This window comes from Somniosus microcephalus, chromosome 1 (assembly GCF_052327205.1).
Source record: "Somniosus microcephalus isolate GS21.2 chromosome 1, FLI_Smic_1.0, whole genome shotgun sequence".
Lineage (NCBI taxonomy): Eukaryota > Metazoa > Chordata > Chondrichthyes > Squaliformes > Somniosidae > Somniosus > Somniosus microcephalus.
The window spans coordinates 272,109,110-272,132,693 of NC_140987.1; the positions used below are offsets into that span (position 1 = coordinate 272,109,110).

The following is a 23,584-nucleotide window of genomic DNA, read 5'->3' on the forward strand; positions in this document are numbered from 1 at the left end:
ATAAAGATATTGCCCCTCAAGAGCCTTCCTTTCATTGTATTAGTTTATTTTACAAAAGAGGTCTGTTGTTACTCCCGATTCTTTGTGGCACAGTGAATCTGGATCAGAAAGCATCCAACATGGAGCTTTTACAGTTCATGTTTGCTGACAAGACTCTGCTCCTACGCCTCCTTGAACACCTCCCGATAAAGTGAGGGGGGGGGCTCCTTTAAACGTGTCAGAGGGCTAACACTGGGCTCCAAGGAGTGATGTTTGAATTGGCTCCAGTAATGGGCTCCAGGGTTGTTAAGGTCTGGAACGCAGTACCTGGAAGGCTGGTGGAATCAGATTCTATAGGAACGTTCAAAAAGGCAATTGGATGTGTACTTGAAGATGACTAATTCGCAGGATTACGGGGAAAAAGCTGGAGTGTGCGACTAAATTGGACAGCTCTTTCAAAGGGCCAGCACAGGCGTGACGGGCCAAATGACCTCCTTCTGTGCTGGCAGATTCTTTGTTTCTATAATTGCATTTCTCAGTGCTCCTTACCTCTCCCGGAGGGATCCCGATGCAAAGTCTGTCCACTGCAGGCTTCCGTTTCATCCTGTAAATCTGTAACAGAAGCTCACTTGTTAATGAAGCATAACACATCTACAAAAATGGCAACATAATCAGTCCAGCATCACTCCACTGTTCAAAAGACTTCGTCACAACTCACCTTTGTGAGACTTTTCAGCTCCAGGATGTCATTCTGACACCCACCACTCAGGACCCTCTGCCTTTCCTTGGCCACATCCTCATCTTCATCAGTCAGCATTGGGAGTTTTACAGACGTGGGTCTAGACAAAGGCCACAAAAGGCATTAACCCTCCACTTTCTGCGGCAATACCATGCCCAACAACAACATATGCCAGTCATATTTTTTTAATTGAACAGGGATACAGAATAAAATATTCCCTATGTCCTATTACTTTCTTTTTCATTACGTTTTGCACATTGATACAATCTTATTTTAAATACAAATCAAATGCATTTAGATATTGTGTGCTGCTGGTACTGAATGGGTGTCCATTTCCCTACACAACTGTCTACGCTTGAACAGTAATTCACTGAGTGGAAGGCATTGTGTAATAAGGCGCTATATAAATTCAATTAATGTGGTAGAATGTGAAGGTAACATAGATACAAAAAGTTAATCAATAACAAAAGCAACTCCTCCGACTTTAATGTAATGGTTTATTCAGCAGCTCTGAAAGAGGAGATACGGGGTAAGAGTCTTTGCTACTTAGATAGAATTACATAAAATTTTACAACACAGCAACAGGCCATTTGGCACAGCTGGTCTATGCCGGTGTTTATGCTCCACACGAGCCTCCTCCCACCGCTCTTCGCTTCTGGCACCACTTACTTCGGTTTTATAAAGAATCTGTACTGAATCAGGACGGTGATGAAGAAGAAAACCACTCCCTCCACAGCCATGGCGAACAGGTTCCTTCCCACCAGATCCCAGGAAAGCGGGGAGACAAAACGATTCTCACCTACCGAAGAACAGAGTCATCATGAAGTGCACCCCAAAACAAAAACAGCTTGTAGTTATACAGTGTCTTTAACATAGTAAAACATTCCAAGGAGCTTCATAGGAGCGTTATCAGACAACATTTGACACAGGGCCACCACATAAGGAGATATTAGGACAGGTGACCAAAAGCTTGGTCAAAAAAGTAGGTTTTAAGTAGTGACTTAAAGGAGAGAGGGGTAGAGAGGCGGAGAGGTTTTAAGGAGGGAATTGCAGAGCTCAGGGCCTAGGCAGTTGAAGGCACAGCCGCCAATGGTGGAGCGATGAAAATCGAGGATGCTCACGATTCCAGAATTTAAGGAGCGCAGAGATCTGGGAGGGTTGTAGGGCTGCAAGAGGCCACAGAGATAGGGAGGATTCTCATTGCTGATTTGGAGCAAGATCCTTTTTGGAGCAGTATCATTTCTGTGACTCTTTTTACATGACTCGGGACACGTTCTGCAGCATAGAAATGCAGCAATGATTTTTTGAGGGCGTTGTTACTACATTTGCTGCATTATTATGCAAGATTAAAAACTTCAAGCGCAACTTAAGTATCAGTCAGTATGCCTTGCTGATGCTGAGGTACCTGAAGCAGTCACAGTGCTATCAGCAGATATTTACTGTTTCTACAGCCCGTGACAAGAGTAAAATCAAGAAACTTAAAAAAAAATACGATGCGCTCTGGGGAAAAAAAAATTAATGGATGCAAAACCACAGGCCGCAAACCTAAATTTCTGATATGCGCCCCGAGCTTGCAGAGCTCTGGGCCGGGAGCAATTATCATGCAAGTTTAACATCCTGATTTAGATTTGTTTTATTGAGCTCCCGCAGACTATTTGCAGAAGTGCAGAGGCATATAACACTGGGGCTAACAACAGTAAAGAAAATCATGAGGAATATAGGAAGTGTAGTGTGGAAGTGAAAAGGGAGATCAAAAGGGGTAAAAAGGGATTATGAAGAAAGTCAACCAGCTAATATAAAAGGAGATAAGGCATACTGAACATTAAAATAAATAAAGGTTGGACTGCTGAGGGATGGAGTGGGGATTCTAGTTGAGGAGGATGAAGGTATGGTGGGCATATTAATAAATATCTTGGCTCAAAATGATGGTGGAAATAAGCATGTAGTCGTACTAGAGGAGGATGTGGAATATATTGTGAGCGATAATTGTAGAAAAGGAGTTGATTCTGAAACAATTAGCAGAAATCAAAGTGGACAAGTCACCGAGTCCTGATGCCATGTTGTATGGACTGGGCACACTGCCAGCACAGATAGTCCCTTGGCAGGGCCTGGCATCTGAAAGTCAAGCAGGAATCAGGAACACGGATGCAAGCCTGAGAGGCCTGAAGCTGTGCTCCTGGTCGGCACCAACAGTGCTTCTTGTCATGGCTGGAGGGCAGCCTGAGGCCTTCAGATTGTCTTCTGGATCAAGAGGGGGGGGGGGGGGGGGGGAGGTGAAGGGGGCGGGGGAGCGAAGCATGCTAAGGTTACGGCCTCCCCCGGGAGCCCTGCTTACCCTCCAGTTTACTGGGGCATCCACTAGCCTAAGTCAGAGCAAAATAAGGAAAGGAGGCCAGGAACACCACCTGCCTCTTCATGCACATGTTTCCACTCTATAGATTTGGGAACCTTGAGCCTGTAACTACTACAGCCGCAGATCCATGATGTCAATTGGGAAATCCCAGCCGGATGCAAAAGGGGGCGGAGACCAGATGTAATAGGACTTTGCCTCTTTTTCGCTTCACTGCACCAATGGGACGCCAATTTCCCAGTGAAGAGGAACATTTACGTTTTGGACTCCTAATGCACCTTATCAGGTCTCTCAGCATTTCAACAATTAATTAATTTGAGGTGCAGTCACTATTGAAAAATGGACAAATGCAGGGCTGACACTTCCTGCCGGGTTTGGGCGGGAGTCTGACAGACAGGTAGGCTCAGGAACTTAAATCTCCCGGGCTTCATGCTGCCAAGGTCCAGACGGTTTGCCGTCCGCCTTGGCCTAGGCCCCTCTTGCACGGCTCCCGCCCAGAGTTAAAAATGCGGCTTGAATGGATCTTGAACCCACAACTTGTGACCCAGGAACGAGAACGGCAGAAGCTACCCCAAGTGTACAACAATCCCCAGTGCCATTAAGCTTAGTTTAAAATAATCAACACAGGCACCAATTACCCTGTGTCACATCACTTCAAATTGACGTTACATTCAGCTCCTTAAACATTCTGGTCTTCAAAAAAAGAGACCAAAATTGAACATGACTCTTTAGTGCAAAGGCCATACTTTAAGGCAGATTTTTTTTCCAACACCTAATGCACTCAGGATTCTAAAGTAAAAAGACAAATCAATAAACTATTACACACCAAATCTTTCCAAGGCATCTGCCATGGCCTGATTTTTCACCATATCGATCAATCCACGACCCAGACAGAAGTGAGGAAAGATCAGGAACACGGATTTCAGAACCTCATTAATGCTGTTCAGTTTCTGCAACAACAATAAATACATTTAAATAAATGCTGGACAAAAGTTTTGTTTCAGCAAGTTGTAAGTGCTATGCATACAGGAAGAAAGCAAATTATTATTATCGCTTCAATTGGCTATTCCAGAAAGTCCAGCTGAATGATTTGATACACACAGCCAAAACCATCACAATCACTTATTAGACTGCCTTAAACACCAGTGATATCATCACACAGGCGACAGCATGAGGGAATGTGTATTAGTGAAGTAGATTCAAAGCAATGACCTTGTAATTGGAAGAATTTGCTTGTTTAAGAGATTAAAAGAGTGATGGCTGTAACTATCACGCTCAGTAACAACAGAATCCAGCAGCGCCCGCTTGTATCTAATGTGTGTATGGGCGGGAATCAATCGGTTTGTTCAGGCAAAGAATACCAGACTCAAGTACAACCTTCTGAGTGCCACCTGTATTTATCTGCATACAACTCCTGCTGCCGCAGGTGCTACGTTATATCATCATGCATATAACACATGCCATTGATGTTATATAATCACACATATAACTTGTGATAAACTATGCTGTCATGCATATAACTCTTGCTAGTGCCAATGAATCTCATTGGTAATACAATTTACATTGCACACAATGCCACAACTGATAGATACTTGTCTCATTGGATTATCCGATTTTTACAATCATTAAACTGTGCATCGTTGCCAATGGATACGTTTTCTCTCATCATAAGATCAAGCGAAACTCCTCGAGAAAACATTCAGTTGCCAGCTTGGCGCTGTACCATTTTACAAGTGATCGATAACCCAATAAGTGAAAGTATTCAGTAACTTACATTGTTGCTAAACAGCTCCAGTACAAAGGTTGCCACACTGCCATTAATCCCGACGAACAAGTTCACGCTAGTTAATATCACATAGGCAGTGCTGGGGATCCTGAACATAAAGGATGCTGGGTACATCAAAGGCGTGATGGACCACCTGCGAAGAGAAGGAGACACTCTAGTTATAACACACAGGCACATGGTCACATTGCCCAATAAGGAGGACCATACCAGCTTGCCTCAGTGGTGGCACTCTTGCTTCTGAGGCAGATGGTGGTGGGTTCAATCCTCACTCCGGATACTTAAACACAGAAATCCAGGCTGATACTTCAGTGCAGTACTGCAGGGAGTGCTGCATTGCGGCCGATGCCACCTTTCAGATCTTGCTGTCTCCCTTTTCAGGCGGATGCAAAAGATCTCATAGCACTGTTTGAAGAAGAGCAGCAAGTTCTCTTGGTTTCCAGGCCAACATTTATCCTTCAACCCACACCACCAAAAGCAGATTAGCTGGTTATTTATCTCACTCCTGTTTGTGGGTCCATGCTGTGCGCAAGTTGGCTGCCACATTTGCCTACATCACAACAATGTCTGCACTTCAAAGTAATTCATGCCAAGGGTCTGAAAGGCGTTATATTTTGTTTCTATCAAACAAAACTAGGAATCATTTTTGGCTCAACACTGAACCAGAAGTAACTTCTTGGATTTGTACATTTCCATGGTTTTCTGGTTACGTTCCCACTCCCTGCTGTTCCTAATACTAGAAGTCCCATTTCAAATCATGAGTGATGTTATTCACTGAATGGGCACAGTGTGTCTCCTCTATATTAATAAAGTAGGCTGTGGAGGCACCACTGTGTCTTGATGCAACAATGTGCTGGGTAAAGAAGCTTGGAGACACAGCTTCCTATCACAGTTCCCACATGCTTAGCTTCTCATCTCAGCCACCTTACACTCAGGAAAACAAACCTGCCACTGAGCCACTCTGTGCCACGCTTCTGCACTATTCATCAGCAGCATTGGCAGTGACTTGGGAGCAGGAGGCCTGGCAAATGTCTTGACCAGGGAATGATGGAATGCACTGCCTGAAAGGGTGGTGGAAGCAGATTCAATAGTAACTTTCAAAAGTAGAATTGGATATATATACTTGAAAAGGAAAGCTTTGCAGGGCTCTGGGGAAAGAGCAGAGGAGTGGGATTAATTGGATCGCTCTTTCAATGAGTGGGCACAGGCTTGACGGGCCGAATGACCTCCTTCTGCGCCGTATGATACTATGGTGCATGCTGAAGGGAAAGGACCTGAAAGAAGAAGGGACGAAGCTAGGAGGACTGAATAAGGCACACTGAATCGAGCTCAGACTGATGTGATAAGCCACCTCTCATTGTTGGTTGTAAGGGACCTTCATGAAATGAGTGTGACAGTCTCAATTAAACTGCTACAAGGGGTGGGCCACAGGAACAGGAGTAGGCTATCTTAAGTCGCAAATACTAGTTATAAAATATTGTGCTGTGTAAAGCACTTTTTTCTATATAATTTTACTAGTGCGTAGATGGAAGATGTAAATTGCACCCTATTATCTAACTAGACATTAGCACAACTGTAATTTAGGTCTGTAGAGACTGCAGTGTTATATGGAATCCAGGTATATATTTTCAGGAAAAGCACAACCAGCTGGAGGATTAATATGCTGGACCAGTGCATTTCTTTTCCCTCTCCAGGTAAATTCATGGTGATGTGTCAGCCATTGCTCAGTGGTAGCGCTCTCTCCTCTGAGTCAGAAGGTCGTGGGTTTAAGCCAGAGACTTGAGCACATAATCTAAGCTAACGCTTCAGTGCAGTACTGAGGGAGTGCTGCACTGTTGGAGGAGTCGTCTTTCAGATGAGACGTTAAACCGAAGCCCGGTCTGTCCCCTTGGGTGGATGTAAAAGATCCTATGGCACTGTTTTGGCCAATATTTATCCCTCAATCAACATCACTGAAACAGATGATCTTGTCCTTTACACGGCACAATTTCAAAATTTGCAGATGACATATAATGAACAGTGAGGAGGCTAGTGATAGACTTCAAGAGGACATAGACAGGCTGGTGGAATGGGTGGACACGTGGCAGATGAAATTTAATGCAGAAAAGTGTGAAGATACATTTTGGTAGGAAGAACGAGGAGAGGCAATATAAATTAAAGGGTACAATTCTAAAAGGGTGCAAAGAGAGAGACCTGGGGGTATATGTGCACAAATCGTTGAAGGTGGCAGGGCAGGTTGAGAAAGCGGTTAAAAAAGCATACGGGATACTGGGCTTCATAAATAGAGGCATAGAGTACAAAAGCATGGAAGTTATGATGAACATTTATAAAACACTGGTTCGGCCTCAACTGGAGTATTGTGTCCAATTCTGGGCACCGCACTTTAGGAAGGATGTGAAGGCCTTAGAGAGGTTGCAGAAAAGATTTACAAGAATGGTTCCAGGGATGAGGGACTTCAGTTACGTGGATAGACTGGGGAAGCTGGGGTTGTTCTCCTTAGAGCAGAGACGGTAGAGAGGAGATTTGATAGAGGTGTTCAAAATCATGAGGGGCCTAGACAGAATAGATAGAAAGAAACTGCTCCCATTGGCGGAAGGTTCGAGAACCAGAGGACACAGATTTAAGGTGACTGGCAGAAGAACTAAAGGCGACATGAAGAAAAACTTTTTTACGCAGCGAATGGTTAGGATCTGGAATGCACTGCCTGAAAGGCGGGTGGAGGCAGATTCAATCGTGGCTTTCAAAAGGGAATTGGATAAGTACCGGAAGGAAAAAATTTGCAGGGCTACGGGGAAAGGACGGGGAGTGGGACTAGCTGAAGTACTCTTGCAGAGAGCCGGCATGGGCTCGATGGGCTGAATGGCCTCTTTCTGCACTGTAACCATTCTATGATTCTATATCATTGCTGTTTGTGGGACCTTGCTGTATACAATTTGGCTGGTGTTTTTCCTACATTACAACAGTGACTGCAGTTCAAAAGTACTTCATTGGCTGTAAAGTGCTTTGCAACATCCTGAGGTTGTGAAAGGTGCGATAGTAATGCAAGTATTTCTTTTTTTCTTAGATCTTGACTTTGTGCGATAGTGTAAAAAGGGTGACAGCGAGTTACATCTCTCCCTATTATTATGTCTATTAAAGTCAATGGAAATAAAAACTGGGAGAAAAGTAAATCGGGCTGCCGATTCACAGTCCCACAAAGTCACGATTACCCCCAGTGTGTGTGTGTGTGTGTGTGTTTCTGGTGGGGGGGGAGGGAGGTGGCAGGGGCTGGTGATGGGGGGCAAGAGTAGAGCTGAGATTCAATACAAAGGGGCAGGCAGCAAGGCACGTGGGTTTTCTCCGGGAAAGTGAACTATAGAGTTCTGTGTGCTTTGAAGCTCAGGAGCCATTTTGTTCCGTCCCTCCTTCCAAAAATAACCCACTGAGAATAAGCACAATATCTCCCAACAATAACCAATGCATTGACTTACCCGTAGAGGAAGAGAAGCAAAGCCAGCACAGGCAGATTTGTGGAGGACACGTAGGACTTTTGTTGGAAACAGATGAAAATAAGAATGACCAGGGTGGCGGGAACCACATAGTTACACTGCAAGGAAATGAGACCAAAATTTGTGATTAAAAGTAATATTTCATCAACGGGTTTATGGTAAATAACATGCTTCGTTGGCTACAGTTTATTTTTAAAGATTCTCTAGGAATAGTTGGACTTTATTCCCCTTCAGTTCTGCATCCTTAGCTCATTCAGGACATCATATTCTTTCAATACTACAATACATCAATTTAGAGAAACCTCATGTAAACCTCAAAAACAAGGGGACACGATGAAGAACATAATGGCAAATCAAGAATGTCTACTGCCAAATAAAAGCAGCTCTACCAGAAATCAACCGGCACAAGCAGATCTTTGAGTTGGGTGTGTCTTAAGAAAGTCGGAACAATCATCTAAGTATTCAGGCAACCCACAGTTGGGAGATGACAAACAGGAAGGCTCAAGATAAACCATCTCAAATACGCCACAGGGCTGATACATGGTGACATCTAGTTTGCTATCCTAGTTGCTGAAGGCTGGGGCCAGTGGATATGGGCTGTGACACCCACAGCTTAAAACCTCATATGCTTCTTTATAAATGTCCAGATGAAGATGGTGTGATACCAGCAACTGAATCCTGTCTCTTTCCTCATGGACATTAGCCCAATACCTCAACTGATCCAGACTTAGGAGTAAGAATTCCTCTGGTTGGTACGTGAATTTACTCTTCTGATCAATACTTCCAGCCAAATTATGAACTGCTTCGGATAGAACGTGCTTACGATTTTGCTAGAAACACCAAACCGAGGAAATCTTCACAAATGCATTTACAGTGTGACCACAAATGATGACCAAGTGAATCCTTACTCCGCAGTTCATGATCTGGCATGTCAGTTAATAAAATACCGCTGATGCTTGTGAGCAATGTGCTTTTGCAGTACTTGATTGCTACCACTAGAGGACAGCGGCATGCTATGTAAACACACCAGTTGCAGCAGCAGGTACTGCAGCAGTGTAACACAAAGAATAATAGATATTCCCCAGGTGAGCAGAGGAAACGCTTCAAGGACACCCTCAAAGCCTCCTTGAAAAAGTGCAACATCCCCACTGACACCTGGGAATCCCTGGCCCAAGGCCGTGCAAAGTGGAGGAGAAGCATCCGGGAAGGTGCTGAACACCTCGAGTCTCTTCGCCGGGAGCAAGCGGAAGCCAAGCGCAGGCAGCGCAAGGAGCGCCCGTCAACCCAAGCACCCCACCCACCCGCCCCTTCAACCACCGTCTGCCCCACCTGTGACAGAGACTGTAGGTCCCGCATTGAACTCATCAGTCACCTGCAAACTCATTTTTAATGTGGAAGCAAGTCATCCTCGGTTCCGAGGGACTGCCTAAGAAGAAGGGAAGAAGAAGAAGAGAGCGTTAACCTGGAGGCAGTGGGCATTTGGAGTGGTTACAAGCCAGGGGTTTGGATGACGGTCTTTTTCTTACACCTGTAAGGTTTAAGACGCTTTCGCCAAACATGGACAAGTACATCGTAATTCATTCAGAATTGTAAAAGAACTGCAAGTTGCAAGTGCTGACAAATGAAGGAACAGAGTTTTCATTCTGTGACATACTTTGTTCATTCTCTAGAAGGTTATGCTTCCAGGTCCTTAAATAGACCTGTGGACAGATTCTGGGACACAAAGGCACTGCTGCGGCTGGATATTATTTGTCATGTAATACCAATCCTTCGGAAGGTGAATTAACTATTCATATTATAAATAAGGGTTGCTTTAACCCTTGACCACTCTGAGAACAAGGAGTAGATGAGTATAAAGTAGTCTTCACACATTAGCAAATATATCTGCACAAGAGGGACTGTGAATTTCCCCTCAAAATAAAGTGGCCGAATTTCCGGGTGGGATTTCTCCCATTTGTTCACGATATCTTCCGCGGAAAGGCGGTGTAAACACCACTACTCCAGGTTTTCTGCGGCTCTTCCATCAAGCAGGAAGAATCACCCGGTGAGAAATTTACTCCCAATGAAACCTCATAGAATTTTACAGCATAGGAGGCGGCCATTTGGCCCATTGTGCCTGTGCCAGCTCTTTGAAAGAGCTCTCCAATTAGTCCCACTCCCCCCTGCCCTTTCCCCATCGCCCAACACATTTCAAATATGTATCCAATTCCCTCTTGAACCTGCTGCACATATCTTGGTAAGAAGCACTTCATGGACAATGGGGCTTAAAGTTCCTGACTTACCATATCCCACACATAGTTAGCCAGCCAGTAGATGGCCGGCTTCACTCCACTGATGAACTGCATGTGTTTGGCTTTGGTGACCCGCTCCTGAATCAGGAAAACCACAAAACTTGCCGGGACAAAGGACATGGCAAAGATCACACAGATGGAAACTAAAACATCCACGGAAGTGGTCATCCTGCAACGCACAAACAACATTGTAAAATCAGACAGACAAATGGTTCTGTACATCGAACAAAGGAGGGGCGTCTGAATGGGGAATTGGTTAAGCTGCAGGTACAAATACCCCCCTTACAACTGACCACCAGAAGATGCCAAGCACTGGCCCCTCTTCTCCAATCTTGCCCTTAAATCTGTTTCTGTTCTCACTCCATGAGACTGAGTGCCAGTACACTGCCCCAACATTGATGAATTTTAAAGGGACATCTCATCCTGGTGAAATACTAGCGTAACATATCACTATGATTTTGCACAGATCAGCACAACGTAACATCACCTCACTGACCATGTTAATTCTGTCAAGCATTTACTTAAAGAGCTTTCCCACTTTTTAAATAATTTGCAAATAATGACACTGCTTTATTAATTTACTTAAACTGAACTCTGTAACATTCTTATGTGTCTGACTGCTGACTTTTACCCAAATTCTGTCTTCACAAGGCAGAGAGATACCATGCGGACTCGGTGCCCAAGGGTGTCTGCACATGCTCCTTTCACCACTGGGACTTATATTTGAATGCAGCTGGCATAAGTTGGCATGCCTTTCCACTGGATAATATCATGAATTCTATAGGTTGATGTGAGCCCCAATTCAATTCACAGATGCCACAGCCAGAAGGAAAATAGTCCAGTGTGAACAGAAGCTGGCGAGAGGGAGGTGGGTGGCACGGTGGTTTAGCTCACTGTCCTTTTACTACTGAATTGGGAATTAATCTGGCACCAACTGCTGTCACTAATGTTTCCTTTCACTGCCAGCTCGAAGGGTCTCGCATGAACTGCATGTGAGGAGTCTCAACCCAGTTCCTTCGTAGGCATGGTCCCGTGGTTCAAACCCAATTTAGGGAAGGTCAAAATCCTGCATCTCCCTAGGGGAGCCCTTTCACCACACGGACCGCAGCGGTTCAAGAAGGCGACTCACCACCACCTTCTGAAGGGCAACCAGGGATGGGCAATAAATGCTGGCCTTGCCAGCGACGCCAATATCCCAAGAATGGATACAGAAATATGCAGTACATTGTCAGTCTGGAGTTTCTTGTGAGTGCAAATCCACAGCACAAAACAAAACTAAACAGCTTTGCAATGTTTTACAAACAAACAAATTTTTTTTTTAGTCTTAGGCGAGAGCAATTTAATTGGTCTTAAGATGGTTTGCAGTGAAGGTGACAAGAAGCAGGTACTTACAGGGCCACCTCAGAGATCTGCTCTTTGGTCAGATTGAGTGGATGATTGATGGCAGTGATTCCATAGATACTCGGGTCTTCTCCTTCTGCTAAATGAGTACGCAGAATGGCGTTGTTCATGACATTCAGGAACGCACCAATGGCATGCCAGCCTTTGTTGTTAAACCAGATCTAAATGGCAAAACCAAATGGCCAGTGTGAAACATCACCATTAACGACATGGGTTCGCTGTAACCTTAGGGCAAGTGCACAGCCTGCTTTACCTGTAATCCGCCCCATGTGAGAGTATGTTATTTTTCAACAAAGCTTAATACTGCTCCTTGTTTGGGTGCGATTTGATTTCTATTGCACTCTTTTGCCCATTTTCTTTCCTCGTCTCCTGAAGTCGCTGACTCTTGCTGGGTTGCCGTTCCATCGGCACCAGACAGCCCGTCAGTGCTTCACCCAAGTGGCCATTCTTCACATGTGAGGTTAACAGTGAGTGTTGGTAGGTTATTTGAGCTCGGGGGGGCCGTCACAGTTTAGCCCAATCCTACCCTCGTTTGACGTCCACACGTATGTGCACGTGCGATCGCGCACACACACACACACACCAGCTGACATCAACAATTAGGTACGTGAACCCTGGTTAACCCTAGCCCAGGGATGCTGAGGTTAGCTGTACCATCTAAACTGCTGTCCTTGCCAAGATCGGCAAAATCAGCATAAACTAGAGGATTGTATCTGAGACCATTTGGTCTATAGGGCTCTACACCACCAGATGGTGTCCTAACCACACTGGGCAACAGCAAAGCTTGTCATTTTCTTTTTGGTATTCTCTGAATTATTTTGTTTTATTTTTTTAAGCAGGTGTAAGGCCTGCTTTTACCAGCATAAGCGTTTTAAAAAATAGAAAAATAAAATTTTATCACTCACTCATATATTAAAAACCCTGTCCAATAAGGTAAGTTTATTTTTAGCCCCATTAAAACATATCAACAAAATTTCAAAAAATTACATTTTTGTTTAAAATTAAATGCCATTTTAATTAATTTCATATATGTAATTTTTTTTACATTTATTTCATGTGTTTGTGTATTTTTTAAGTCATCCCCATTCATACTTATGACAGTTCCATACGTATGGAATCCCCAAAAGTATGAATGGGGATTCTCTTATTTCATTGGTTGGGCTGGCCCACGTGATCCCAGGGGTGCTTGCGAACCGCCTGCGTCCCTGGGATACGTGGGCCTCTACCCATTTCTACCAGGAGAGGCCCAGGATCGCAAGCCTCCGTATCTCCCGGACCACCAGGTAAATGCGTAGATTGTTTGATGATCGGCGGCATCCACCAGCGGGAAGCCTCCGATCACAAATTCAGTTCCAATAGAAGTCAAATAACACACAAACATGATTTCTCTAAATTCCTGTTTTCTATATTTCTAAATTCAAAAGCAAAGAATTATTAGATCAGGGAAGGAGCACCGGATTTTAAAATGCTTGACTGGTAGAATGCCGGACCCTCACCAAGTTCTAATATGTCAAGTCTTACCTTCACGTTATCTTTTGTGTCTAGTCCGGACACAAACTTTGGGAGCTGGCTCATAAATCGGTCGGAGGCACTGCCCTGTAGGATAAAGAGTATAACCTTTAACAGATCTTAACTGTGCAAATACTTTCAGCTGGGTCTGCCGTTTAGTGGGATGCAGAAGTAAATGGCTGCTCACCTTCCACAAGACACACCGCACCCATCATGTAACGTAAGGCATAAGGAGCCGCTCAGAGGGGTTTACAAGACTGTGGATGCGGGAGGTTTGAATGACATTATGAACCCCAAAGCAAAGCTTGATCAGCGCCCACAGTGTCTGGGCTCTGAGAATGCTCTACCTTGTAGATATGATAATTGTTGGTCAAGCTTTTTAATCCAGTCCTTAGCCTGATAAGCTTCCTTACATGTCAGGTAATAGTTTAGCCAGTTTACCAGAACATTATTCAAACTAGAGGCAGCACTGAACCAAATCACAAATTTGAAATTCCCCCAATTGCAGTCAGTTTAGAGTTGGTGGCATTGTACTATACGTATCCCATGTGTCCTTGTTTTTGCCATGTGCGGGGCTATTTTGCAATTAAGCAAACTAAAACAGCCAGTGTGCCAGTTATTTTTTATTTTATTTGGGATATGAGCATCGCTGGCACGGCTGGCATTTATTGACCATCCCTAGATGTCCCAAGATGGTAGGGGTGGGCCTTCTTCTTGGACCCCCTGAAGTGGCCTAGCAAACCACTCATTGTATCAAATCTTCTCAGGGCAACTCGGGATGGGCAATAACTGCTGGCCTTGCCAATGATGCCCACATCCTGAGAATGAAGAAAAAAATTGCATTTGGTCCATGTAGTTTGTGCATTGGTGTTGAGCTTGACAGCACTAACACTCAGTGCCACCATGTGGGAGGAGGCAGGTTCAACTCCTCTCTCAGTTCCCAATCTGAGCCTCATGGTGACAGGACACAGAGGGGAGGCATGGTGTCACCAAGCAGGGGGAGTGAAAATTAATTCTGACAGTCCAGCTTGAATGGTAGGTATCTCATGTTTCTTACAGCTGTCTATAGGACTACTGCTGGAGGCCTGGGAACACGCTGCCAGGTAGTAGAGGTGTACGTCAAGGAGGGCTGAAGAACAGGTATAGCTTACCTTGGAAACAAAACTACTGTATTCGCTGCTCACGATGCGGTCTCCTCTACATTGGGGAGACCAAACGCAGATTGGGTGACCGCTTTGCGGAACACCTCCGTTCAGTCCGTAAGGGTGACCCCGAGCTTCCGGTCGCCTGTCATTTCAATTCACCGCTCCATTCCCACTCGGACCTCACCGTCCTTGGCCTCTTGTACTGTTCCACGGAAGCTCAACGTAAACTCGAGGAACAGCACCTCATCTTCCGATTAGGCACTCTGCAGCCTTCCGGTCTCAATATCGAGTTCAACAATTTCAGATCATAACCTCGGCCCCTATTTCATTTTCACTTATATTTTTCCACTCCTTTCCTTTCCCCCCCCCCCCCCCTTTCCTTTTGTTTCTCTCTCACACCTGGCAGCTATCTTTTGCCCTGCCAGTACACTTTACACCTAATCACAGCCTATTACCATCTCGTCTAGCTTCTAATCTCTTTTACTTCTTTTGGTTCTTTTATTCTTTTGTCCGATCGCAGCCCTGCCTTCGATCCAGTTCCTTTTCTCTCCAGTTTTGAAGAAGGGTCAAACCCGAAACGTCAACTCAAATTTCTCTCCACGGATGTTGCCTGACTTGCTGAGTTTTTCCAGCATTTTCTGTTGTTATTACTGTTTATAAAACTGGTTTGTGTTGATCAACCGGTTTTGATTTTCTGTGATTTTGACCAAAACTGTTCAAGATTATATCACAAAGTATTTAACTGCAAAAAATCCAGCACTAACCTGTGTCAAATCAAGTGCCTGCTTTAACTGGAGTATGGCTTGAGTGATCTCTTCCCTTGGTGGCAGGAACTGGGAACTCTTTCCCCCCAGTGAAAATCCTCCATACCTAGATGACAAGAACAAATCAGTGGCTGGTCCTCTACTTGTAGCAGTGGAAATCCCTTTGTCACAACGGGTTGTCGGAGTACCGTGCTATGGGGGGCCCACTGATCTTCAAATGTCCTCAGCTGGTGCTCTGCAAAGAACCTTTCCAATGACTTTGGGCACACGTAATTTTGATAGTGGTGCAGGGGAGTTTCACCTAGTCCTCCAGTTAGTGCCTTTTTTTCTTACTACTTGTGTGAGGTATTCATCATTCCTGAGCTTCAACTACATGAATCCAAATTCACCACTTTCTTCCTATCTAAGGTACTTTATAGAACACTTTATAGAGGCACTGCATCAGGACTGTCTATGGTCCCTGTAAATGTGTACGTGGGTTTCAGCTTTCATGCACTAATGCTCAGGGGGGTTGCCATAAAAGAGAAGGGAGGAGACTCTTTCTAAGCTTCCAAACAATACAAATTGTTAAACTTGTGTTGCATATAGGGCAGTAAGAAGGAGCGGGAAATTTAAGAAACGAACACAAGAGGTAAAATTCCTTTCTGCACACAAACAGCATTTTATAAAAGCGCGGGACTGCACAACTGTAGTCAGTGCGCTTTCTGGGTGCTCAGTTGAGCTAAAAGGAATCCGCAGCCGAGTGACTAACCCCAAAGCACCGACAAAATGCTGCTTAATTAGTTAAACAGCCACTTGACCAGTGAAAGTAATTCTATGTAAAGTCAGAGTAACTGTGGCATGCTCAATTTCTGGGAGAAATTAAAAGACAGTGTAAATTATGATTTACAAATAAATGTCCACATGTCATATCATAGCCATCCACCAATAGCCAAAGGGCTAAGGAGGGGAGCAAAGGATATAATTATAAGTTAGTCACTGATAAATCCAACAGGGAATTCAGAAGAAACTTCTTCACCCAGCGAGTGGTTAGAATATGGAGCATGCTACCACAAGGAATAGTTGAGGTGAATAGCATAGAGGCATTTAAGGATAAGCTAGAGAAACACTTGAGGGAAATAGGAATAGAAGGATATGTTGATGGGGTTAGATGAAGTAGGGCGGTCGGAGGCTCGTGTGAAGCATAAACATCAGCTTAGACCAGTTGGGCCAAATGGCCTGTGTGATGAAATATTCCATTCATCACTGCCTGTGACTGTGGTTGGTTTCAGGTTGCCCCTTACCATTGTATTGCCTGTGACTGTGGTTGGTTTCAGGTTTCTCCTCACCATTGTATTGTGTATTGGAATGTATGGAATGTGTTGTGTGTAGGGCTCCGCCCATACCTGGCCTCTATGTAAGCCAGCTCAGTCTGGCCTCACAGCCAGTACTGCAGACCTCCAGGGAAGATACCTCTCTCCACTGCGTGTTATCTTCTAAGTTAATAAAAGCCTTGTTTTGTTTCGCTAACATCGAGTCTCGGGATTATTGAGGCACATCAGCCTGTTTCTGCACTGTAAATTCTATGTAAAAGACCATTGTCCTGGCCATAAACGTGGGGCCACACTGGAGAGAAGTAGTAGTCTAATTTGAAGGAAAGTGGCAAATTGAAGAATGAGGATGACAGTAAAAAGCATAACTTGGAAAATATGGAGGTAGCCAGTCATACCAATCAAAATAAGTTTTTTTTTTTATTCGTTTATGGGGTGTGGACGTTGCTGGCAAGGCCAGCATTTATTGCCCATCCCTAATTGCCCTTGAGAAGGTGGTGGTGAGCCGTCTTCTTGAACCGCTGCAGTCCGTGTGGTGAAGGTAATCCCACAGTGCTGTTAGGGAGGGAGTTCCAAGATTTTGACCCAGCGACGATGAAGGATTGGTGATATACTTTTAAGTCAGGATGGTGTGTGACTTGGAGGGGAACTTGGAGGTGGTGGTGTTCCCATGCGTCTGCTGCCCTTGTCCTTCTAAGTGGAAGAGGTCGCAGGTTTGGGAGGTGCTGCCGAAGGAGCCTTGGCGAGTTGCTGCAGTGCATCTTGTAGATGGTACACACTGCAGCCACGGTACGCCGGTGGTGGAGGGAGTGAATGTTTAAGGTGGTGGATGGGGTGCCAATCAAGTGGGCTGCTTTGTCCTGGATGGTGTCGAGCTTCTTGAGTGTTGTTGGAGCTGCACTCATCCAGGTAAGTGTAGAGTATTCCATCACACTCCTGACTTGTGCCCTGTAGATGGTGGAAAGGCTTTGGGGAGTCAGGAGGTGAGACACTCGCTGCAGAATACCCAGCCTCTGACCTGCTCTTTGATGTGCCTTCAATAACTCAAAGACAAGGAGTTTAGAGGATTCAACTAAAGGCTTTTAATCACTAAGAACATTGCAGCATTGCAGGTCTTTCCACATCGGATTCGTCTGGTAGAAATGACTCATACAGCTCTTGAGACCTTTATATGGCAAAAGACAGGGGCGTAGCCAATACACACAATAGGAAAAAAAGGGGGCGGTTCACACAATACAAAGCAGGTAAAACACAGGGGGTGATGAAGGCATATATTTCATCACACTCTTGTTGCCACAGTATTTATGTGGCTGGTACAGTTAAGTTTCTGGTCAAAAGTTACTGGCTTTATACATGTCTGCTTGAGTACCTCACTAAACTTAACCCAGTGTGATCTAGTAACTTGCTAGAATTGCAGCACAAAGGGAAGCAAGGAAAATAGTTGAAAACAAGTACAATAGGCCAAAAAAGAACAGCCTAAAAAGATTGAAGACTATGTTTTCACAGATACAGCTGACAATTACAATGCACTCAAATATTTTCACAAACATCCGGTGTGATGGGCTTTTGCACAGTCTGGTTTTAGAAGGAGTGATGATGAGGTGACAAGGGCATACCATGTGAGTCAAATTATTATTATTATGTGACAGTGTTTCTTCAGGATACAATCGGCTTTACTTCCCCCAAAATGATTCTTAAAGTTCTGAAAACAGTACCAAGCGAGAGGCAGAACAAGATAAACTAGTTATTAACCTACCTGAACTCATTCACCCATAGCTTGTTCTTCAAACTGTTAAAAACACAAAAAAAAACAGAATTGAAACACTTGACACGCAAAGGCAAACAAATGCTAATTAAATTAGATACACTCCCAAACGAACAGCCCAGCCGCAGTGTTTTTGCCTTATCTTGTGGAACCCTTTTCCCACTATATTGCATGAGTGACAACAATCCAATTTTAAATGATTTTCTGGTTACCTTTTCCCAATGATTTGTGCATAGGTCTTCACCAGGTAATCTGACACATTCCTGCCCGACAGGTTCTGAAGGATGTCTGTAGAGTTCAGTTTAATCTAGAAAGGGAGTGGGGAGGGGAGGAAAAAAAGTTAATCTTTTCAGTGATTGCTCGTTGTATGTCCTTCTCCTTTTTAGAGTGTTATATTTATTCCTTTCTGTCTTCATTTAATATATAATTAAACCACATGTCTGAAGTTAGCTTTAATAAGCTACTTGTTAAGTAAGTCATTTTCATCTAGCCCTGTGTGGCTGGAATTACATAAAATGCAATATACAGGTGAACCTTCACACAGGTTTAACACTGTATAAACCTAGGGGTGTGACTTACGCACCAGTATGGACAATGCTGGTTGGCCCACTGGCTAGTGTAATATCAGGAGCATATTTATAGCAATGCAGCCAGTACAACAAATGATGCCATGTAACTTATGTCAGCTTATACACCTGCAGGTGAAGCACCAAGACCTTGCTCTTTTGAATGAAAGATCGATCTCACCCGAAATGCTCTTCCCCTCTCCATTAATGTGCTACTCTAGAAAATACAACACTGTGAAATTTTAGGCATTCTGGCCTGGCCTAATGATATCATAATGAGTGCACAATAGGTAAAACAATTGCTGATTATTAGAGACTCTTTATTTACAGACATATCATTAAGCGATATTTAGATTCAACTGAAGCTGTGTGACTCAGTGGTTATTAAGTCAAGTCAATCGCTGCGTTTAAGCTGCAATTGCTCTAAAAGTACTTGTCGTGTATTTGGCTGTTACAATATTGTAAACAAAATAGCTCATTCTCAGACCTGAGGAGGAGGAAGTCCACCAGCAGCTGCAGGACATTCTGGGAGCATCTTCTTTATAGCGCTATCACTACACTGGCACGATGGTGAAGGGATTTCCATTGTCCAATTTCCATTGAGAAGGACATCCATTACAGAATCCGGAACAGAAGGAGTCATCCATTCTTCAGCTCTAGGTTCACAGGGAGTAGCCCTAAGACAAGAATGAACAACAAGACAAGAACCATTTATCTTCACATCTCATTTTTCAAATATATCGCTAAGGTTAAACCCCATGGCCTAGAAATTCAGTTGCTTGCGCCACCAGTTTGCGCCCAAAGAGGCCACTCAGAGGCTTTAGCGCCACTGGCCACAACCACCGCGATATTTAGCGGGGCGCTAATGGCGGCGTTAGCCTGTAGCACTGCGCCGCCACCGATGACGTCATCGGTGTGCGCAGCGCCCCGCTACCGCCCCGAGCGCCATATTAGGTCGCAGCCACCTCTTCCGCGCCGGCCGCAAATAGCGACCGGTACACAGGGACCTACCTGTGGCGGTAGTGGGGCGAGTTAAGGTGGAGGTGCGGCCGGCCGGTTTTTTCGGCGGCCGCCTGCCCGCACCTCCGTCCCTGGCCTCCTACACCCCCCCCCCCCCGTGGCATTGCCGGCTGTTTCCCGAGAGCCCGGCACTTCTCCTTGGTGCCGGGCTCATTTGCCGGCACTCGCGAGCGGGGATCGTGCTGTTGCAGGCACCTCCCCCTTAACAGTGGGAGGAAGGCCTGCAGTACCGCAGCCTGCCGTGCCGCAGCGGGTGGCGCTGCGGCACTTTGCGCGCCGAAATTCAGTTTCAGCGCCCCAAGCGGGGCGCCTAAAGCCTTGTTTAGCGGCCGGCTTCCATTTGGGGCGCTGAAACTGAATATCCTGATGGCGCAAGTGGCTCCGCGCGCAGCGGTAATTCTGGCGCCCAGGCGAGCTTGGCGCCCCAAACTGAATTTTTAGCCCCATGTGTTTGCACTGTTTTGGCACCATTGAATTTATTATGGGAAACTGCACATCAACCTGCAGAGTAACATAATAACTTTAACGGAGTAAAACGTCCCAAGGCGCTTCACAGGAGCGTTATCAAACACAATTTGACACCGAGCCACATAAGGAGATAACAGGACAGGTGGCCAAAAGCTTGGTCAAAGGGGTAGGTTTTAAGGAATATCTTAAAGGAGGAAAGAGAGGTAGAGAGGCGGAGAGATTTCCAGAGCTTAGGGCCTAGGCAACAGAAGGCACGGCTGCCGATGGTGGAGCGATGAAAATCGGGGGTGCCCAAGAGGCTAGAATTGGAGGAGCGCAGAGATTTCGGAGGGTGTAGGCTGTAGAAGGTTACAGAGGTAGGGAGGGGGCAAGGCCATGGAGGGATTTGAAAACAAGTATGAGAATTTTAAAAACGAGGTGATGCCGGACCGGGAGCCAATGTAGGTCAGTGAGCACTGGGGTGATGGGTGAATGGGACTTGGTGCGAGTTAGCATACGGGCAGCAGAGTTTTGGATGACTCCAGCTGGATTTTAATCCACAGGGGAGATTAAAAATTACATGAAAGGCTTCAGTGAGTTATGAGCATGGGACAGAGTGAGAGACTGTCATAATGGACACAGTCGGTTAAATAATGTTGGTTGTAAAAATTAAGATTAATGCTCTAATACATATTACACAAAAGTATGAAAACCTGACAAGAAAATTGAAAGGCGGTGGGGTGAAGGTAGTCACTTGTTCAAGTTGTCTCCTTGAGGCTCCCTTCCATACTACAGTGCTCAGAAAGTGGTCGAAATGAGACACTGCCAACATGGAGGCATGGACCTCAAAGTGACTTCATTACCTTAGGATCAGTCATCACTGGACCTAGGGGAGGATGCCATGGAAACAGAAGGCTCTCTCTGGTTAAGAGAACAGGTCCCCGAGCAGCCTTCCAGTCATTCAAAAAGGCCTCTTCAGAGTGGAGTTAATGGCGTTGCGAAATGAAGGGAGTTCTTCTGTAGTTTCTATCATTTCTTCTATGTTCAGGGAGTGGTAATTCTTAATACCCAGTAGAACCATGATGCATTCTTTGTCAAGATAGTGTGAAAGATAATATTGTATTGGAGTTTTTAATCTGATTAACTCTAGTACACTTTATTTGCTCTTTTAGTTGCAGTGTAAACTAGAAATTGACTTTTATTTAGCCTTTGTCAGCTTGTTAAGAATAAAATTTTTATTTAGCTTGGGCTTTATAACAAAACCTCCTGTTACCTCTGCAACCCTTAACAACAGTTTACACCCCACTCCAAGCTATAAGCATGTTTCAATGTTGCTCCCTTACTTTTGCATTACTCTTTCCTGTTTGTCTTTTGTTTCATACCACCTTGTGAATCTGGACCTACCCTGGCCAGCCCAGTTATATTGGCCCCTTGTACCAGCGTGGGGATTGACCCACTTGTCCACATGTGTGTGCTCAGTAGCCAGGCTCTACCAGTCTATGGAACAGGTTCCTTAGCAAGACAGTGGAAGTAGTTAGTATTGATTCATTCAAATGCAAATTAGATAGATTTGGATACAGTATAGGAGTAATTTGAGACATGATGTGTGGTAAGCGTAGCATGCTTGGAAGGAACCGGTGACTCTGGATCTATGATTCCCAAAGCTTTCCACCACTGGGGATTTCATTGCATCATGTCTGGGTCTGTTGTAGACTAATTGATAGAGATTGATTGCTGCGATTGGTCAGCAACTCCATTATCGTTGTATCATGTGACTACCAGGATGGTCGAAGGCGAACTAAATGGACCTTGGCCTTTTACGACTAGCAATTCCTGCGTTCCTACCAATGACTTATTTTCATCTTTAAAAGCTGGACACCATTTATTTGCGCAATGTATTTTAAACCACACAAACTAGGTTTAGCGGGGATCATGTCACAACACAGATCAAAATGGCAAATAAACACTGAGCAACCTTTTAAATAAGCCCAGCCGTCTGTGCTCCTGTGCTACAGTGGTTCGGAGACACCATTCACTGGGTGAATCCTGAAACCACTGCACTTTAAGCAGATATTACATAGAGTGTGCAGCACAGAAACAGGCCATTCGGCCCAACTGGCCCATTCTCCACACAAGCCTCCTCTTCATCTCACCCTATCAACATATCCTTCTATTCCTTTCTCCCTCATGTGTTTATCGAGCTTCCCTTAAATGCATCTATGTTAGTTGTCTCAACTACTCCTTGGTGTAGCGAGTTCCACATTCTAACCACTCTCTGGGTAAAGAAGTTTCTCCTGAATTCCATATTAGATTTATTGATGAGTATCTTATATTTATGATCCCTAGTTTTGGACTCCACACAAGTGGAAACATCTTCTCTACGTCTACCCTAGCAAACCATTTCATAATTTTAAAGACCTCTATTAGGTTGCCCCTCATCCGTCACTTTTCTAGAGAAAAGTGCCTCAGCCTGTTCTGCCTTTCCTGATAAGCATATCCTCTCAGGGAGGTTTCGAGGCAGTCACAATGTGTGTTGGGGCTCAGTGTGGCTGCACCAACTATTTGTCTGAAACTGACAGGGTGGTACTTCAGTGGCATGTCTTAGGCAGGCCTCCATGGAGATGGGGGAACTCCATCAGAGAATGAGTTGCATTTGTGTTATATCACAGTTTTGCTCGTACACAAGAGAATTGTCATGAAACAAGGGAATCGCTTGCATTTGTTCTTCCCAGTTTGGGATAGAGTGGGGATTTTGTACGGCAGTTTTGGTGGACTGATTTGTACACAGACAGCAGATGGAATCACTCTGGGAAGTGCAACATAATGAGGGTATTTAATCACTCAAAGAGATAACAGGAACTCGGACAACTATGATGTGATGATCCACATAGTTGGCGGCAGGAAAAGAATTGGGCATGGACTTCCTGTACCAAAACTCAGGATCACAGGCGCGAGACTTCCTGTTTACAATATTTACGCTCAGCAATTTCCGGAATCTGGTCCTGACTGTAAGGCAAGGCACACCTT

General features: G+C 44.8%; 1 protein-coding gene across 1 annotated transcript in view; it reads right to left on the bottom strand.

Moving 5' to 3' along the window:
• LOC147124799 (phospholipid-transporting ATPase ABCA1-like) overlaps positions 1-23,584 on the bottom strand; it is a 182,355-nt gene that overhangs the window by 29,606 nt on the left and 129,165 nt on the right. The window contains exons 31-43 of the mRNA XM_085993395.1: positions 19,578-19,767; positions 18,737-18,831; positions 18,516-18,548; positions 15,450-15,555; positions 13,553-13,627; positions 12,023-12,192; positions 10,622-10,799; positions 8,322-8,437; positions 4,843-4,987; positions 3,895-4,018; positions 1,388-1,517; positions 698-818; positions 529-591 (exon numbers count right to left, since the gene is read on the bottom strand). Of these exons, the coding sequence (XP_085849521.1) occupies positions 529-591; positions 698-818; positions 1,388-1,517; positions 3,895-4,018; positions 4,843-4,987; positions 8,322-8,437; positions 10,622-10,799; positions 12,023-12,192; positions 13,553-13,627; positions 15,450-15,555; positions 18,516-18,548; positions 18,737-18,831; positions 19,578-19,767 (1,546 nt within the window). The remainder of the gene's footprint in view (positions 1-528; positions 592-697; positions 819-1,387; positions 1,518-3,894; positions 4,019-4,842; positions 4,988-8,321; positions 8,438-10,621; positions 10,800-12,022; positions 12,193-13,552; positions 13,628-15,449; positions 15,556-18,515; positions 18,549-18,736; positions 18,832-19,577; positions 19,768-23,584) is intronic.